General features: G+C 39.1%; 1 protein-coding gene across 1 annotated transcript in view; it reads left to right on the top strand.

Annotated features, from left to right (window-relative positions):
• Window positions 1-5,274: 5,274 nt before the first annotated feature.
• Window positions 5,275-19,854, top strand: part of LOC122663391 (structural maintenance of chromosomes protein 4) — a 29,587-nt gene continuing 15,007 nt past the window's right edge. The window contains exons 1-2 of the mRNA XM_043859067.1: window positions 5,275-5,427; window positions 8,165-8,323. Of these exons, the coding sequence (XP_043715002.1) occupies window positions 5,419-5,427; window positions 8,165-8,323 (168 nt within the window). The 5' untranslated portion in view covers window positions 5,275-5,418. The remainder of the gene's footprint in view (window positions 5,428-8,164; window positions 8,324-19,854) is intronic.

Below are 19,854 nucleotides of genomic sequence, written 5' to 3'. Positions count from 1 at the left end.
GATGATAGGCATGCAATAGCATTACCTGGCTGAACTAGTGTAGCAGTGGAGAACTGAGATGACTGAGAATTTTGAAATTGAGTGAATCACTCATAATCTTCATCAGACATAGTCACTGTTTTACCCTCAGGCTTGGAAGGAGTGGTAACCACCGGATCACTGCTGGCTGAATTTGCAAACTGAGGTGGTTTACCATGAAGTTTCCAACAAAAATGCTGAATGTGACCAGCTTTGCCACAATGATGACAAGTGCGCACCTGTCCTGAAGTCTCTGAAGTACCAGATGTGGGTGCTTTACTGTTCCCTGACCCACGACCATGGCTACCACCACTGCTACCATTACCTGTCCCACTATTGGACCCACAGTTGGGAAAGGTTGCAAGGGCTGAACTCTCACTACTAGGAGTGGAATCGTGGCTGCTCTCACGGGAAACCCGTAAAACCCTAGAAAATGCTTCTAGAAGTGTGGTGATTCTATCCCCATCGAGGATTTGAGACCGTACTGGCTCAAATTCTTTTCGAAGGCCACCCAAAAATACCATAACGGCCAGTTGCTCACGCTGTTGCTGCATCTCTTTCACATTAGAAGTAATAGGAAGAGTGGAATTCGGCTCCTCATATAGTCGCTTGAACTCCGCAAAATGCTGAGTAACAGTCAGGGTCTTCTGATCCATTTTATAAAAGGCTTGGGACAGGTCATAAATTCGAGACAAGTTGTCCTTCCCAGAATAGAGGACATTCAAGTATTCCCATAAATCCTTTACTGTGTCAATGTGAGTAACCAGGTCTGCAATCTGGTTATCCATTGAGTTCAACTTTTGACTCAATATCCTTGCATCCACCGTATCCCATGTTGTGTCTCCTTCAGGCTTTGATTTTGTCAGGTGACCCTGTTGATCACGCCCAATCAAGGCCAATCAAACCACCTTCTTCCATTGCTGAAAGTTAGAAATTCCTTCAAGTTTTCTTTCAGTAATGTGATGAGAAGATGCAGACATTTCAGTCACAGTTGTCTTTGCGTCACCCATGCTTAACTAAACAAGTCGAATCTTCACAGAGAAGTCGATGTCAGAGTGAAACTGATGGACAGCAAGGAGATATGACCTTCAACCAATCACAAAAACTTCTGAAATTGATTTCTTAAAGAAATCAATACACCAGCCAGCAACAAACAATAACCACCAATACTCGATCCAGATCCAAATCGCAAACAGCACCTGAATCGATCTCAACCTTGACACATACCAAAAACCGAGACCTAGTTCTTTTGTATAGTCATGAACTAGTCTCAAATAAAACCACAAAACTGCAGCAAAGGGTGCTGCATCCCCTTTAAGATAAGATCCCGAGAAGTCCCAAAACCTTAGGTCTTCAAAACCGTAGGCTTATTCAAATCAAAACGCAGGGAACAGAGACAGGATTAAGGATGTTGGATCGACTCCTACAGTCCTAGCTCTGATACCATGTAATATTAGTGAAGAAGAAGAAGAAAGTAGAAGAAGAAGAAGAGAGGCGAAGGAAGAAGAGATGCTGCACAATTGGGGGCTGCAGTCGTTAGTTTGACTGCACCCAAAACAGTATATTAAATAGGTTTAGAATAATTAAAAGACAGAGACAAAAATACCCCTACAGGGGAATCGGGAATAGGAGAATAGGAGCTGACGCTAGCTCTATTCACGATTCCTCCCCCTTACTCCTAACAAACATTAACATAAATCTCCATCCTTTTAGCACATCATCATATACTTTCTCCCCTTTTAATTTGTCATGGGTTTGTTTTCAGGCTAAGATTCAAAGAAACAAAGGACTTATATATAGACTGTCAAGATTAGACCAATCTTGCTCAAATAGCCCATACAGTCATGGTTGGTCTTACATATCGAAAAAAGAATTTATCAATTAGGTTCAATTGTCTATATAACGATGGTTGGTCTTACATACAGTCAAACAAAGATATATTAATTTAGTTCAATGGACTATACTACCATTTTTGGACTTGTATATAGATTAAATGATACACCATTTAAGCACATGGACCTATGAGGCCGTAATTAGACTTACGTATGAACCAAGAACCTTTTTCAAGATTTAAGGGCCGTAAAGCCATTGATGGACTTAGATATGAACCAGGAATCTTTTTTAGGATTCAAGGGCCATAAGGCCATGGATGCAAATGCAAATGCTCATGCCACCATGACTTAATCTGCATGATGCACATCACCTAAGTCCTTCATCGAGAAATTCATGGACAACCACCTCTTTACAGAAGTGAGACCAATATCATTCCTGATCACCAGTATATCATCTACATACAAGACTAGGTAGTTGACTGTGCTCCCACTGATCTTCTTGTAGATACATGGCTCATCTATGTTCTGATCAAACCCAAACTCTTTGACTGTTTGATCGAATCTGATGTTCCAACTTTTAGATGCTTGGCTTGAGTCCATAATGGACTTCAACCACTTGCACACTTTGTTTTGTTCTCCCGGAGAAGTGAACTGCTCTAGCTGAGTTGTGTAAATGTCTTAATCAAGATGTCTATTGAAGAAAGCTGTCTTGACATCCATTTGCCAGATCTCACAGTCAAAGTATGTTATGAATAATAAAATCAGAATGGACTTTATCATTGCGACTGGGGAAAAGTCTCGTCATAATCCACACCTTCACGCTGGGTGTAGCCTTTTGCAACCAATCTAGCCTTGAAACGTTCCACGTTTTCCATTAGTGCCATTCTTCCTTTTGTAGATCCATTTGCACCCAATGGGTCTAATGCCCTCAGGAGGATCCACGAGAGTACAATCATTATTAGTATGCATGGAATCCATCTTAGCTTGCATAGCTTCAATCCATCTATTAGCGATTACATCTCCTTTATTCCTTATAAGAGTTAGGATCCGAGTTCGAAGAATCGGTGACTATATTGAACTCTTTTACTTAATTTGACTCTTCATTAAAGAAGGTAAAATGGTCGTCTAACTGTCCTCCCATTGCATCGAGGCTCTATTAGATTTTCCGCAAGTAGTGGGATATTTGTGGTCGGTGTTACTTGGACTGCTTGAGTGTCAGGGTTATCTTGCTCTTGGATGACCACATGCTTAGACCTAGGGATGCATTGAGCATCCTCATGGATTGTCGCATGTTTACTAATAAACACCTTCTGCTCCATAGGTTTATAAAAGCAATACCCAATGGTGCCGTTTCACATGAGCAATGTACCCCAAACCTTAATATGTTGTAGACTGGGCTTCTGTCCATTCCACAATTCATAAGGTGCACAAATTTTCTAGGAACCCTATTTGAAATATGGATTGTTGTCTCTAAGGCATAATGTCGAAAGGACAGAGGCAATTGAGAGTAAGTGAGCTTGAAACGAACAATGTCCAATAGGGTTTTGTTCCTTCTCTTTGAAACACCATTTTGCTGCGATGTTCCTGGTGCACTCAACTAGGATAAGATGCCCTTTCACGTAAGTGGTCCCCAAATTCATCAAATAAATATTCATAACTTTGATCTGATCTAAAACATTTGATATGTTTTTTCCTAATTGGTTCTCAACCTCGGCTTGGAACTCTTTGAACTTTTTAAAGGTTTCTGGCTTTCGTTGCATTAGTTAAATATATCCATAGCGTGAATAGTCATCAGTAAAAGGTGACGAAGTATTGATACCCATGCTGTGCATCGATATTTATGGATTCACAAACATCCAAATGATTGAGATCCAACATGCCATTAGATTGAGGCTATCAAAGGCTTAACTTGAAAACCCTTAGTGGTAGAAAGTTTTATTATATTTTCTTCCCCATGCAACTAACATCCACAATGGACCTTGCAAGTATGGATTTAAATCACCGCCATGGACCATAATCCATTGCACACTAATATGAGTGTCATGACCAATGACTGGACACAAAAAAGGGATGAAAATATTTTTCAAATAATATTTATCTAATATTAACTTTAATAAAATCCATTGCATATTCTTTACATGACAAATGCCGGGCCCCAGACTATGACTAGTCATTGTCATAAAACTTACTTGGATTTCATCCTTAATGATAAAGCATTGGAAACCTTATTGAGTATCACCTCTATTCATATCCAAACCCTGTAGGCTTGTATGTCGAGCGGCTAGTGTGTAGTCAGTCCCGTCGGTAGAAATCAACCATTGGCACACCACAGACACACAAGACATAAATATAACAGTAAGTGTTTCTCAAGAAAGGGAAAAAATAATGGCCAGGGATTCCCGTTTCTATACATAACTGGCAGTAAACCATTCAGGAATCTCTATGGATCAATATGCGACAGACAAAAATGCCCACATCTATATTCCCTTCCAATCCCTATTATGGGAATATAGAATGTAACAACCCTAGCATAGAGCGCCCAAGTCGGTCCATAGTAGTGAGCAAGCGGTACTTATCGGGAGTTGCACATAAATGAGAAGTTATAACAAACACATAATATTAAATTGTAATTAATTAATTTATTTAATCTCATTAAATAGGATTTGATGGACACACATCTTATGTCAATATATCCAACAGTAACAGTAAACCAGATTGTATGACTGGTCAGCCTAGGAAAACAAAATTATAGAACCATGTTAGAAGTGAAGTTTATCATGACTCGAAAACTCACAATCTGTCAAGTGAAAACAACTTTACCAATTGATTCTAAAACCTGCATGCTGTCTGGGGTCTATAACATATTTATTCTTTTTCCATCATTTATCATTTTTCTTCTCTGCCTGTATTGGCTTGAATGGTTCAAACACTTAACCATTTGATTGGTGGCCTAAACAATTTGAGCTTTGTATTTACAAACGCTAACTTGTAGAGAAGCCCCAAAGCATGGGTTGAAGTTTGTATTTTATTTTTCTTGAAGCACCAAATGCATGTTTAGGTGTTAATAATTTTGTGTTAACTACTTTTGGCAAGTTTCGCAAGTCCTATGCATAACAAGGGAACCCTAGTGTCATTTTTTAAATGCGTTTAAATTTGCACCTTTAGAATTGAAACTCTTGTATAAAACTCTTTTTATCTTTTCTTTTTTAATTTTCACATAAAGATATGCATATAAAGTTCCATTGGAATCTTTTTGCCTACCAAACTTGCTTTGTTCAAAGTATTTTTCTTCTTATTTGGTGCATTGGAAGAAGTTCAGCTAGCTTTCTCATGGATAACTGCATCATAATCTTGTTAGCTTGTTTCTTGATGATTAATATAAGTTTTCAAAATTATGTTCTTTATTTAATTGCCTCACTATTTGGAGATTTCCTCTCTTCCAGCAAAATATGATATTGCTATATCAACAGCATGCCCAGGACTTGATTATATTGTGGTAGAAACAACTAGTGCAGCACAAGCATGCGTGGAGCTACTGCGGAGGAAGAATCTTGGTGTTGCAACTTTCATGATAATGGTAATTATCATTTATTTCAAAATTGCAGTTGTTAGTAGCATTAATTGATACTTTGATAGTTCATCAGTAGACTTTAAGTACAGAAGTGAGACCAAAATATTGTTTTAATTGTTACCTGGATGGAGTGCCTACTTCATACATTCTGATCTAAGAGAGTGACAGCTCAGAGGTGGTTGCTTGTTGGCTCCTATGTATTCACAAAAACTAGGGTGGTTGGCACTAGCAATTAATTCAGGATTCAATTTTTTGATAGAAGATTTTTCTTTGTAAATTTAGTTAAAGTTGGGAGCTGCAGTATTTGAGGTTATTATTTATGAGAGAAGAAGGATTTGATGCTTGTGCATTAGAGGATTTGCTCCTCTCTTCTAGATGCAAAGTTAGTGGCTTGGAGCTGTTGGAGTTCCAACTCTCAATGCACCTAGCTTGTGATAGAATGTTGATGCAGATTCATCATCAAATAGGGCTTGTTTCATTGGGAATAAGTGTAGGGTTGGGATATATATATGTTGGGCCTTTGTTCCCAAGGGTTTTCTATGTATTAGGCCACTTTAGTGGGCCTGAAATAGGGGTATATAGGTTGCATACGGGATTAGCCCAATACTTAGTTTTTATTTTGTGTTTTTAATTGAACCGGTTTAAATTGGTTGCATCCAATTGGTTCAATTGGTCTAATTTAAGTGAAGTGATCCTATTGGCTAAGAGGTTCTTATATCCTATTGGCTACTAGGGAATCTTCTTTACTTTAAGTAGTTTAAGTTGTTTTAAGTCATTAGGACTCTATTTTGAGTCTATTTGGGTTTCCTAGTCAGTTTAAGTTACCTAATAGGTTAGGGATAAGATTAGGCCATTCCTTTTTAGTGTTTAAGTCTATTTTTGAGTCTTCTATATAAGTTTGTAAGGGAGGCCAGCATTGAACACGAATTTGATTAATAAAAATTAGCTTTATGCTTGCTGCCTTTGTTGCTGCCTTTGCTCCATCGTGAGTGTGCCTTGTGAGTAATATCAAGGTTGAAGGGATTGGTGGATCTCCAATCGACTCCTTGCATTGTGAAGATCGGGAGGGCTGCTACTTATCTCCTTGCATTGTGAAGATCGGGAGACCCCATTGTTCATCTTCAAAGTTGTTGCCATTGAAGACCTGTAACAAGTAAGAAATTCTGCAACTATTCTTCTTCCTTCTAGAAGGTCACATACAAGGTGATTTTCGTGAGAATTCTGCCCAGCCAAATCTAACCATTAGAATCTGCTAAAAATTTGATCAAGTCTTTCTCAAACCCTAAGAGAGACTCAATTCAAATTTCAGCACCATCCACCCAGCCGATTGTCTGAAATTACAGTTTTACCCCTCTCTCCTACTTCTACTAGGAAACTTCCATAACTCCAAATCTGTTCATCAGTTTCAAACCAAACTTTCAGCATACATCCCTTACATCATTGTTGACACTCGATCCAAGTTTCAGCCCCAAACTCCCACTTTATCCCCTCCATTCCTTCACTCTATTAAAATCCAAAACCTGCAACACAATTCTGTCCAGAACTGAAGAATTTTAAAACCTTCCCAAATCCTATTATTTTTATACCATATGACCCCCTAGACCTGCCCATTGATACCCTATAAACCCCTTTCCCAACATCCAACCCTAACCCTAGGAATTGACCTAAATCCTAGTGCTGTCCATTCGAACCAGCAACCCCTTTTGTTATTTGATCTTGTTGTTTGGCTCCTAGTAGGCCTCCTACCTATCTAGGACTACATTAAATGTTTTCTGAAAGAGGTGGCCATATTCGGGGGGGGGGGGGAAGAAGATCAGTGATGCTTTTAGAAGTTACCACTTCCTATTTATAGTTAAGGACACATTTTATTTATTGTAGACTCTTTATTTGATATAAAATATTGAATTTTGATTCCCTAGGTTCCATGCCTTGGTGATATATACAGCTTGGTGCAACCTTATTTTGTGGTTGCTCTGAGATATATATTATGTGTTCTGCACAAGACTCTGGATGGATGTAAGAGATGTATAGCTAAATCCTGCAGGTTTAGAAATGAATAAAAGCATGCCAAAATCTATCTTTTTTTGGGGGCAGGGATGTAGGCGTACCTGTCACAAACAGCCACAAAACACTAATTACCAATTGATTTACTCCTGACAAATTAACAAGTGACAGATTCCTTTCACTTTAAAACTAATGCAGTTTAGGTATGTTTAACTGGTGATTTGACAGGGCAATGGCTGTTGTGCCATCAGTAGCTCAAATCCATTTATGAGTATGGCATCTTGATTGGCACCCATGTTTTGCGCACGTGGGCCCACCCTCTATCGACCTGTCAAAATCAAGCCAAATGAAGTTTTCATGTGGCAGAAAGAAGCTTGGACAAGTAGTTTAAAACTCAAGATACGGCAGAAAAGTGTAGGGTCTGAAAATATCAGTGAGAAGTCGAATAGAATGTTGGCCATAGTTGAGTTGGACTACTAAATGTAATATGTGGCTGAATCAGGGTGGTGGCTCTATTTATTTACCCAATGGATCTGAATTCTGATTGACCACATTGCCCATCCACATGGCTCTAAATAAGCGCAAGCTGTCTTAGTGCTAATTGCTAGCACATGCATTATGATACCTTTCATCAAATGCAAACCAATTAGCAGTAAACTAATTTTTTGCTAAGAGCATTCACGTTGCTATTGATGTGCCAACTGAGCCAAAAGTTCCATTTTTCTATTTTATTGTCCAGGAAAAACAAATGAATCACTTATCCAAGTTGAAGGAGAATATTATTACTCCTGAGGGAGTTCCACGCCTTTTTGATCTGGTTAAAGTTCAGGATGACAGGATGAAGCTGGCCTTCTTTGCAGCAATGGGGAACACAGTTGTAGCTAAAGACCTGGATCAGGTGGATTAGAATCTCTTCATATTTACTTAATGTCCATTGCTCTTCCTTGAAGTATACAACATAGTTTTATTACTTTATATTCAAGTTCATTGTTATTTATGGACAGCACTTTGTATACAGTCAGCCAGACCTTGTTTCCGAGACCGTCTAAATTTCATTTAGGAATCTGGTAATATTTTCTGAGATTTGAAAAGGAGGAAAATAGTAAGAACTGACCAAAATCTAGGTTGTTTCAAAACTTCTGTATGAACTTAGACATCGTACTTGTAATTTGTGTCCCTTTCCTCACTTATTTTCCAATCTATAACCCATAATTTATGTAGGAAGAAGAGGCCTGGAGAAAAAATAAAAGGAGCAACTCAACAGCTCATAGAGAAACAAAAATTCCGGAGAGCATGAATGAAATCTTACCATGACTGGAACCCTAGGGCATTTATGCCAGTAGAATGTAGATAGAGATGTTACATGGATTCTATTCTGACATTTGACAGCTCAATGTCACTGTGCTCATGTGCTTTGGCTCTTTCAAAATTATTTTCAAACACATGATACTGTTCTATGTTGCATTTTGGACAGCTGCAGCTTATAATGTTTGGTGGACATTGATCTTACTATTTTATTTCATTCTGTTGGATAAGGAAATAATTAAACCTAGGGATTCAATAGACATGAAACACCAACCTATCTATATATATATCTGTATCTATATAATGTTGCAATGCATACTGTGAAAAATCTTCCATGCTAGTCTATAGGCATAAAAAAATTATGCTCTCCCTCGGCTTCAAATGTGTTCCACACCAATGAAACAGACCCAGGAAAATAGTAAAAACTGACTCAAATCTAGGTTGTTTTAAAACTTCTGTATGAACTTAGACATCAGACTTGTAATTTGTGTCTCTTTCCTCACTTATTTTCCAATCTATAACCCATAATTTATGTAGGAAGAAGAGGCCTGAAGAAAAAATAAAAGGAGCAACTCAACAGCTCATAGAGAAACAAAAATTCCGGAGAGCATGAATGAAATCTTACCATGACGGGAACCCTAGGGCATTTATGCCAGTAGAATGTAGATAGAGATGTTACATGCATTCTATTCTGACATTTGACAGCTCAATGTCACTGTGCTCATGTGCTTTGGCTCTTTCAAAATTATTTCCAAACACATGATACTGTTCTATGTTGCATTTTGGACAGCTGCAGCTTATAATGTTTGGTGGACATTGATCTTACTATCTTATTTCATTCTTTTGGATAAGGAAATAATTAAACATACGGATTCAATAGACATGAAACACCAACCTATCTATATCTATATCTGTATCTATATAATGTTGCAATGCAAACTGTGAAAAATCTTCCATGCTAGTCTACAGTCATAAAAAAATTATGCTCTCCCTCGGCTTCAAAAGTGTTCCACACCAATGAAACAGACCCATGCAACCAAATCGGCATCACATCCATCAAACTTAAATCTCATGGATCTACAAGTGTATTCCACATCCTTGCGGTCACAAAATGACCAAAATATTCTATACCCATAAGTGAGCCAATGACAAGAAGGTGGGCCTACATCCTTGCAATGGTTGTAACCAAAATGGCCTACTTGGGTGCATATAATGGGCCCATAAGAGGCAGCCCTTTAGTAACCATAGCTTAGAGAGTAGTGGGAAAATTGGGAAAGGTTTTAACTTTCGAGGGCCTCAAAATGTAGAAACTCCAAAAATTTTAAGTGCCTCTGGAGAGCTCAACTCATTGACTAGCTAATTTAATCATTTTGTTTGGTCATAAAGGGGGAAGTCTTTAGTCCAAAGTCCCAGCAAGAGAATTCTGCTGCTTTCTGCATAGACAATTTAGATTTCATTCCAAAATTTAGGAACTGCAGGTCATGAATGATCTCACCTTTAATCAAATTATCCCTCAGTTTCATGTGAATAATGGGGTCTTAGACCATCCTTAACTCAAGAGAAAATTTAAGTCCTTTGCATCCCTTTTCCCTCTTAAGTGATTTGTCTCACTACTTGGGGAGATTATTTGGGCTCCTCTCTCAATTGTATGAGATAACAGATAGACAGTGAAACTCAGTCACTCTACCTTTTCAAAGAGGACAGTTAAATCTGACCCCAAAAACCTCAGTCAAGTAGGCACTTAGCTGGGAGGAAGAAAGTTCTCATCTTACACATACAGTAGACAGAAGTGTGTCAAGTAACAACCTAATTGACCCTCTAATTTGCCGTAAATAGCTAGTGTACCTTGGACATTGCAACCTGTTGATCATTCATCAAAGGTTTACTCTTGTTGTAAGGGTTTGTCCAAGGGAAGTTACACTACCTTTGAAATCAATCCAAACATTGCAATTTGTTTCAAGTTTGATGTGTTAGTATATGGAATCAATCCAAACATTGTTATCAATCATTACATGAAATTTCATGTCTCAAGTTTTACGTGCATCAAAATGTTATACAATGTTCTGTGACATTAAGAAACAAACGTCTGTTTTTTCTGTCCCTCCCAATTTCGAGTTTTGTATTGAACTTTTCTCTTGTTTAGGACTAGGATGCCCATATTCTTTTGTTTGTCATTGTCCAGTTGTTAACTTTAGGAATTGTAACTTGTGTCATAGAGACACAACCCACTCTTTATTTATAATAATAAGATATGAAGTACAAAGACATTAAAGCCCCTAGGGCAACACAAGATAAAACCCTATGAACAATTGTACCCTTGAACCCCATATTACAACACTTCCCCTTAAGTTGGAGTATGAATATCACACATGCCCAACTTGCATACAAGGGGACCAAAATATTTACTACTAAGACTCTGTGAAAGCATCAGCCAATTGATCTCTAGACTTGACAAAAGGAGTGCTCTCCCTGTTCTAACTTCTCTTTAATAAAATGGCAATCAATTTCCACATGTTTGGTTCTGTCATGCTGCACCGGATTGTGGACAATACTGTTCGCATACTTGTTGTCACAGTAAAGCATCATAGGCAATGATGTAGGAAGTCCCAAGACCTTCAACAGCCCCTGGAGCCACATCAATTCACAAATGCCATGGGACATGGCACGAAACTCAGCTTCAGCACTTGATCGAGCAACAATTGTCTGTTTTTTGTTTCGCCAAGTGACCAGTTTGCCTCCAACAAGTGTACAGTAACCAGAAGTGGAACGTCGATCATCGGGAGAACTAGCCCAGTCAGAGTTAGTAAAGGCTTCTACTCACAGATGATCATGTGGAGAAAATAAAATACCTTTGCCTGGGGCAACCTTCAAGTAACGCAAGATTCGGACCACAACATCCCAATGGGAAGAATAAGGATCATGCATGTATTGACTGACCAAGCTAACTGCAAAAGCTATATCCAGCCGAGTATGGGATAGATAGATTATCTTGCCAAATAACCTCTGGTACTGCCCTTTATCTGCAGGGTTATCTGTTTTGCTAGAAAGATGAACATTGGCCTCACAAGGAGTATCAGATGGTTTACATCCCAACATGCCTGTCTCAAATAATAAGTCCAAGATTTATTTTCTCTGAGTGAGAAACACTTGCTTGGTAAAGCAGGCTCAATTCCATGAAAGTCCCGTAATAGGCCAAGGTCCTTGATTTCAAATTCTTTTCCAAGATATTCCTTGAGGCTAGAGATCTCTTCCTTGTCGCTGCCCGTGACCACAATATAGTCTACATAGACTATAAAAATAGCAATCTTGGTTCCAGTTCTCTTGATAAAAAGGGTATGGTCGGCATTGCTTTGAGTGTAGCCAAATTAGACCATCGCACCATGAAATCTGCCGAACCAAGCCCATGGGGACTGCTTCAAACTATACAAGGCACGCTTCAGTTTGCATACCTTCCCATGATTCTCCTGAGTGGAAAAACCAGGAGGAATGTCAAGATAAACTTCTTCCTCTAATTCCCCATATAGGAAAGCATTTTTTATAACTAATTGTTGCAACTCCCATCCAAGATTAACTGCATAGGACAATATAACACGTATTGTGTTCATCTTTGCAACAAGGGCATACGTTTCTTGGTAATCAAGGCCATAGGTTTGTGTGAACCCTCTAGCAACCAGCCAGGCCTTGTACCTATCAATAGTTCCATCCATATTTTGCTTAACTGCAAACACCCACTTGCTAACTGTTTTCTTCTGAGGAGGAAGGATTAAATCCCAAGTGCCATTTTTTTCCAGAGCATGCATTTCTTCCAACATGGCTGCCTTCCACTTTGGATCACGAAGAGCTTCCTGCCAAGTTTTGGTAAGAGAAACAAAGGACAAAGAGGAAACAAAGGCACAGTATGAAGGGGAAAGAGATTCATATGAAACAACTTGAGAGATAGGATGTTGTGTACAAGTTCGAACCCCTTTACGAACAGTCATAGGTAAAGTCCAAAGAAGTATCAGAAACAATGGGTACAGGTGAAGGAGAATTTACTTGGAGATGATGGATCCAATATAGGAGCCGACGGATCTGGGGCAGCTATAGTGGTGTCTCTTTGTGTTGCATGTGCACGATGATATGTTTGAACAATGGGAGCACTAACAACAGGTGTAGGTGGTGTCTCCCCCTGGACAGGAGGGCTAGGATCAACACTAGAAGGTGGTGTAGGAATGACAGGAATGGGCATTTCAAGCATACCAAGCATATCGGCACCAACCAAATCATCCCCTTGTTGAGATGCCAGAGGAGAAAAATATGGGACAGCTTCATTAAAGACCACATCCATAGTCACGAACATCCGACGAGTGGGAGGGTGGTAACATCGGTAACTCTTTTGGGTAGGGGAGTAACCAACAAAAATGCACTTCAAGCCGCGAGGCTTCAATTTACCAGGGTGTTGGTGATTTCGAACATATCAGACACAACCAATTACCTTTGGTGGTGTTAGTAAATCAGAAGCTTGTAATCAGACCAGAGAACAAAGAAAAAGAAGAAGAAAGAAGAGAAGAGGAGAGGAGAGAAGAGGCACGCAAGTCTAAAGAGAGGAGAGGATCTGCGGACAGAATTGAATAGACTGGTGCAGGTCAGCTCCCTATATAATTATTAGAATCAATAAAAATAACAAAAGTACAATTATGCCCTTACATAAACGACTTAACATAAAACCAAGGACTATTTTGCCCCTATAGCAATATATCTCGACAGGTGGAATAATGAAGGTATTGGTGTCTTGAAGAACGTTCACGGATGAGCTAAAATTTAACACACGAGTAGGCATGCAGTTGATCAAGTCTGCACGGTCAAAACAGCCTCACTCCAAAAATGGGGAGGAACATTCATTTCAAACATCAGGGCGCGAGTCACTTCTAGTAAATGCTTGTTCTTACATTCAGCCACCTCATTCTGAACCGGTGTATTAACACAACTGGTCTGATGGAGGATGCCATGAGATGCAAGATAAGCCTGAAATGCTCTATTGGTATACTCCGTATCATTATCACTACGGAGAATTTTGATTTGGGCATTAAACTGGGTATGCACAATGTTATGAAAGGATTGAAAACAACGGAAAACATCACTTTTATGGTGTAATAAATAAATCCAAGTGCACCGAGTATGACAATCAATAAAAGAAACAAACCACTTATAACTAGAAATTGAAGAACATCGGGTAGGGCCCCACACATCAAAATGAATTACCATAAAAGTAGAAGTACTCCAAGTATTTAAACTAGAATAGGAAGAAAATATTTGCTTGGCTATACTGCAAGCATCACAAAAAACATCCTTGGGAATACACTTAAAAAATAAATTAGGAAAAGCTTTAACTAAAGTACCCATCGGAGGGTGTCCTAAACGTCTATGCCAAAGTAATAAGTCATGAGGGACAACAGGATTGGTAATAGTAGGATGAGCATGACTGAGAGGAGGGCAGCAACATCATGCAAATAGAGACCATTGTACGCTTTACCAGAGCCCATCGTTTCCCCCGTTACCAGATCTTGGAATAGACAATGAGAAGGAAAAAAAGTCACTTTACAATTAAGGTCGGAAGTGAGACGACTAATAGAAAGGAGATTTGTAGTAAAATTTGGGACATGCAAAACAAAATTTAAGGTCAAAGTAGGAGAGCATGTGATGGACCCCTTCCCAGAAATCGAGGAAAGAGAGCCATTAGCAATGCACACTTTGTCCTTACCTGAACAAGGGGAATATTTGGAGAAAAAACTGGCCTTACTGGTTATATGGTCTAAGGCACCAGAGTCAAGAATCCATGATTCGGAAATAGTAGATGCACAAATACCAGCAAAAGAAATACCTGGAGTGGCAAAATCCGAAGGTACGAAGGTGGAAGAAGCGGAAGTAGAACTGGAAGGGCCGGTAGAGTCCAGCTTGGTTACCAAATGTCGGAGAAGCTTGGTAAGTTCATCTTGAGAATTGGAAGGAGCAGCACTGGGTGGATTGTCAACTACAGTTGCCTCAGTTTGATTTGCAGAAGGTTTCCCACGACCACGACCCTTGGTGGAAGAGGCAGAATGGTGCCCGTGAAGCTTCCAATAAAAAATCCTTGGTGTCTCTCTCTTTTCCACAATACTTACAGGATGATCACCGGGGCGAGAGGAACCACCTTTGGATTTCCTAGCAGGGCCAAACAAAAGTGCCGATCGGTCTTGGGAAGAAGGGGCAGCATAGCAGTACGACAGCTGTCCTCGAGTTGAATTAAGGAATATGCCAGCTCCAAAGTGGGAAAAGGGTCTCTACTAAGAACCTGTGCACGGTGTTGATCATACTCCACATTAAGTCCAACAAGAAAATCACACACCCTGAATTTATCTTCACGTTTCTTGAACTTAATGACATCTTCAGGGGAAAGGCCCAAAGTATCATGAAAATCCAACTCCTGCCACAAGCTACGCAACTCAGAATAGTATTGGGGCAAGCTGAGTTCTTTCTGCTTGGTCTCATGAAGTCTCTCACGCAACTCATAGACCTAGGCATTGTTCCCAACCTGTGAATAAGTCTCTTGAGCAACGTTCCAAATTTTTGTAGTCGTATCTAATAGGACATAGCCATAAGCAAGTTGAGGCGTCATGCATGTGGGAAAATAGGACATCACTAGTAATGTAGTCCTAGATTGGTAGGAGACCAACTAGGAGCCAGTAAACCAAGATCTATTATGTGAATCGGCTAGGACAAAATAGGTTTTTTGGTGAAATTAGGTTAGGGTTTGGTTGAGTCTAAGGTTTGAAGTTAGGGTTGAGGTATTAGATTTACCAATTCTTTGTCAAAAGGTGATTCAGCTTTAGGGAAAACCAGAAGAACAATGGGAAATAAATCATATGGGGAAATCAAGAGAACAATGGGAACCCAAATATATTAGGTTAGGGATGGGGTAATAAATCATAAGTACTCCTCAAGTTTCTCATCTTTGAAAAGAGCATTCCCTTCTATTTTTCTACAGTTCCAATCCTTTCCTCAATAGTCGTGTCACTATGAGCTTGTCCTAGTTGAATAGGAAGGCCTTGGGGTTGTAGAGGATTAGGAGAAGATTGGGGATGGGGATGATTCCAAACTTGTAGTTGCAAACAGTTATTGGCAGTAGCTTAGTGATGGAGGAACTTGAATAAAAATTGAACCTTTGACTGAAACTAGAAAGTAGAACTAGAAGAGAACCAACCGGGCTTCACACCGCAAGGCGTCAATTGGATCAAACTCCAATCCTACCAGCCTTGATCAAACACAATACAAATCTTCAATGGAAGAGAGCAGCAAAAAGCTTTTTCATTATCAAAATTCGTGTCCAATACTTGCTCCCCTTACAACTTTATATAAAAGACTAAAAAATAGACTCTACATTAAAAAGGAAAGGCCTAACCCAATCCTTAACCTATTAGGTAATTTAGACAGACTAGGAAATTGAAATAGATTTAAAACAAAGTCCTAATCCAGCGCCACTAATCACTTAAAAGAAAGTACTAAAATCACTTAAATTGAACCATTGGTTGAACCGGTTTAATTTATGAACAAAAACACCAAAATAAAACTAAATATGGAACTAAAACAACAAATCCGTATGCAACTTAATTACCCATATTTTAGGCCCATAAAAGTGGCCTATTACATAGAAAACCCATGGAATCAAAAGCCCAACATGTATATAACCTAGTCGTAGGCTTATTCCCATCAATATAAGCCTCTTTTGGTGATGTATTCGCATTAACTCTCCCCATCTTGAAAAAATTCGTCCTTGAATTTTGCAAGGATGGGAGGGGTCCAACACGTGGTTGTAGACTTGACCGTTCCCAAACAGAATTCTAGTTGCTTGTTGACTTTAGGAATGTAGTCTTCAATGCGTGGAGCTTTCTCTTCTAAGAACCATGGTTGTATAACAAACTCTATGTGCTTGACCTCTTAATCAGTATCATTGGTGAATGTCTTTCCCATTGAGTCTCCAACGTTGGTAACCTTTTCATCTAAGACTTGAGTGCAAGTTGTACCTCTTCAAGAACAACATCTTGAATGCCAACGATTTACTGTGGAGTGTTCTCAACCACCTCTTCATCTTCTACTGTTTCAGCTTTGTGTACTTTGTTCTCTTGACATTGACCTCTTCAGTAGATTCTTCTGCATGTTGACTTTTCGTCTTTCAAGCTTCAGACATTGTCTCTTCCTTTTCATCACAATTCACTGTGATCACTTCGGTTTCACCTTCAACTTGTGCTCTCTCAATTTTCTTTAGCAATGTAAATTTGTATTCAACTGCTGATTTAATGCTGGTGATGTTAGCTTTCCAACACTCTTCAACTTGCAAACTGATTCTCATGGATGGTGGCTTCAAGTTATCTTCAGATTGAAGGCCTTTTGTCGAAGGGAATTTAATTTACCTTGCTGTAGAGCTTTGAACGTCCATGGTAAATATTTTTTACTCGGATCTTCCTTCATCTCTGCCCATGTAACGAGTTCTCTACCACGATTGTCAAGATAATTCATATGGGTTCTCCACCAATTATGTGCTGGTCTCACTAGTTTAGTATGTGCTAGTCTCATCTTCCTATGCTCAGACAAATTATTCCAATCAAAATAATCATCCAAAGCAGCTAACCAATCATAAAATACCTGTGGATCTGGTCTGCCATCATATTCCGTCAACTCTAACGCCTCTGGAGGTCTAGACTGTTCTCAGTAGTCTCTGTCTTCTCTGTTTCTTTCCTGGCTTTCTCTGTTCCTGTCTTCCTTGTGCCTCCTATGAGGTCGGTGAACTTAGGATTGGACTTGATATCTATCCTCCTCCATGGGTAGATTGCTATCCCTAATTGGATTAAGTTGTTGTTGCTCAATTTGCTGTAATTTTTCATTCATAGGTCTCATTTCTCCAGCTATTGTCGTCTGTTCAGCAGAGAACTTTTGAAGCATCTCAAGTATTGTAGCCATAGGATCGGGTGCTGTTGACAACATTGGTCTACCATGTTCATCCATGGCTCTGATACCACTTAATGTAGTCCTAGATTTGTAGGAGACCAACTAGGAGCCAGCAAACCAAGGTCTGTTATTAACAGGTGAATTAGCTAGGTCAAAATAGGTTTTTTTGGTGAAATTAGGGTTAGGGTTTGATTGATTCTAGGGTTTGAAGTTAGGGTTGAGGTATTAGCTTTACCAATTCTTTACCAAAAGGTGATTCAGTTTTAGGGTAAAACCAGGCGAACAATGAGAAATAAAACATATGGGGAAATTAAGAAAACAATGGGAACCCAAATATATTAGGTTAGGGATGGGGTAATAAATCATAAGTACTCCTCAAGTTTCTCATCTTTGAAAAGAGCATTCCCTTCTATATTTCTGCAGTTCCAATCCTTTCCTCAATAGTCATGTTAGTACGAGCTTTCCCTGGTTGATTAAGAAGACCTTGGGTATGTAGAGGATTAGGAGAAGAAGATTGAGGATGGGGATGATTCCAAACTTACTTGTAGTTGCAAATAGTTATTGGCAGCAGCTTATTGATGGAGGAACTTGAATAAAAATTAAATCTTTGATTGGAACTAGACAGTAGTACTTGAAGAGAACCACCCGGGCTTCACACCACAAGGTGTCAATTGGATCAAACACCAATCCCACCAGTCTTGATCAAACTTAAGGTAAATCTTATTATTATTATTATTATTAATTAGTGTCCAATACTTGCCCCCCTTACAACCTTATATAAAAGACTCAAAAATAGACTCCTACACTAAAAAGGAAAGGCCTAATCTAATCCTTAACCTATTAGGTAACTTAGACTAACTAGGAAACTGAAATATACTCAAAACAAAGTTTTAATCCAGCCCCACTAAACACTTAAAAGAAAACTACTAAAATCATTTAAATCGAACTTGGTTGAACCAGTTCAATTTATGAACAAAAACACTAGAATAAAACTAAATATGGAACTAAAATAACTAATCCCGTATGTAACCTAATTATCCATATTTTAGGCCCATAAAAGTGGCCAATTACATAGAAAACCCATGGGATCAAAGGCCCAACATATATATAACCTAGCCCTAGACTTGTTCCCATCAATATAAGCCTCTTTTAGTGATGTATTTGCAATTCTACATCAACTAGGGAGTTAGAAGAACTCCACTTGTGTTGTTCAGGACTTGTAGTGGTGGGTTTCTCTTTTGCACCAATGAGATAACCTAAAAATCCGTGGGAGTTGATGTTGAGATAGCAAGACCACGACCACATAAGATAGTTTCTACCGTCCAATCAAACAGAGCAAACAAGAAAGGTAGGGAAGTCATCATGGGAGCTGTGAACTTGCCCTTCAATTCCACAGGTGACAGAGGAATCATCCGACATCTTCACTTAAAAGGGATAACGAACCACAAATCTAGAAAAAAAGTTAGATCTTCAAATATCTACCAAAAAACTTCACGGAAAGAAGAGATCCAGCCTTTTTAATGCATGAGAAAGGCTGATTGAACAAAGAGGGAAAAAGGGGCCCTTGGCGGTAGAGAAAAGCACCACTGAGGGTGGCAGAAGGGAGAGGAGGTGGAACTCTCTCTCTCGATATGCTAGAAAGAGATCCGAGAGAGAGAGGGGGCACAAGGGATGAGGCAGTGGTGATGGTGGTGCTCATGGAAACCGAGAAAAGAGAGAAGGGAGAGGAGAGGCGGAGACAAGAATCCTTAGGTCTATTCTTTTTCCCTAAAGCTCTGGTACCATGCTAGCTTTGGGAATTGTGACTTGTGTCATAGAGACACAGCCACTCTTTATTTATAATAATAAGATATGAAGTACAAAGACATTAAAGCCCCTAGGGAAACACAAGATAAAACCCTATGGACAATTATACCCTTGAACCCCATATGACAACAGGTTGTCTTAAGTGTTGGACAGTACTGATGGATGGTCAAAATCCACATGTCCCATCCATTAGGTAAACCCTTGCGATCCAGAGTGGAGATCTGGCCATCAGTCTAGTAGACTTTCTTTAAATATAGATCATGGGGCTTCCCTTTCTCTAAAGTTAGCATGAAATGGTTCTAGATAAAATGCTAAGATAAACAAAAATAAAATTATAACATCCCAAGCTTTTATCCC

The sequence above is a fragment of the Telopea speciosissima genome, chromosome 5 (genome assembly GCF_018873765.1).
Source record: "Telopea speciosissima isolate NSW1024214 ecotype Mountain lineage chromosome 5, Tspe_v1, whole genome shotgun sequence".
NCBI lineage: Eukaryota > Viridiplantae > Streptophyta > Magnoliopsida > Proteales > Proteaceae > Telopea > Telopea speciosissima.
Note: the sequence above shows the minus strand (reverse complement) of the source record. Positions and strands in the feature narration are given on the sequence as shown.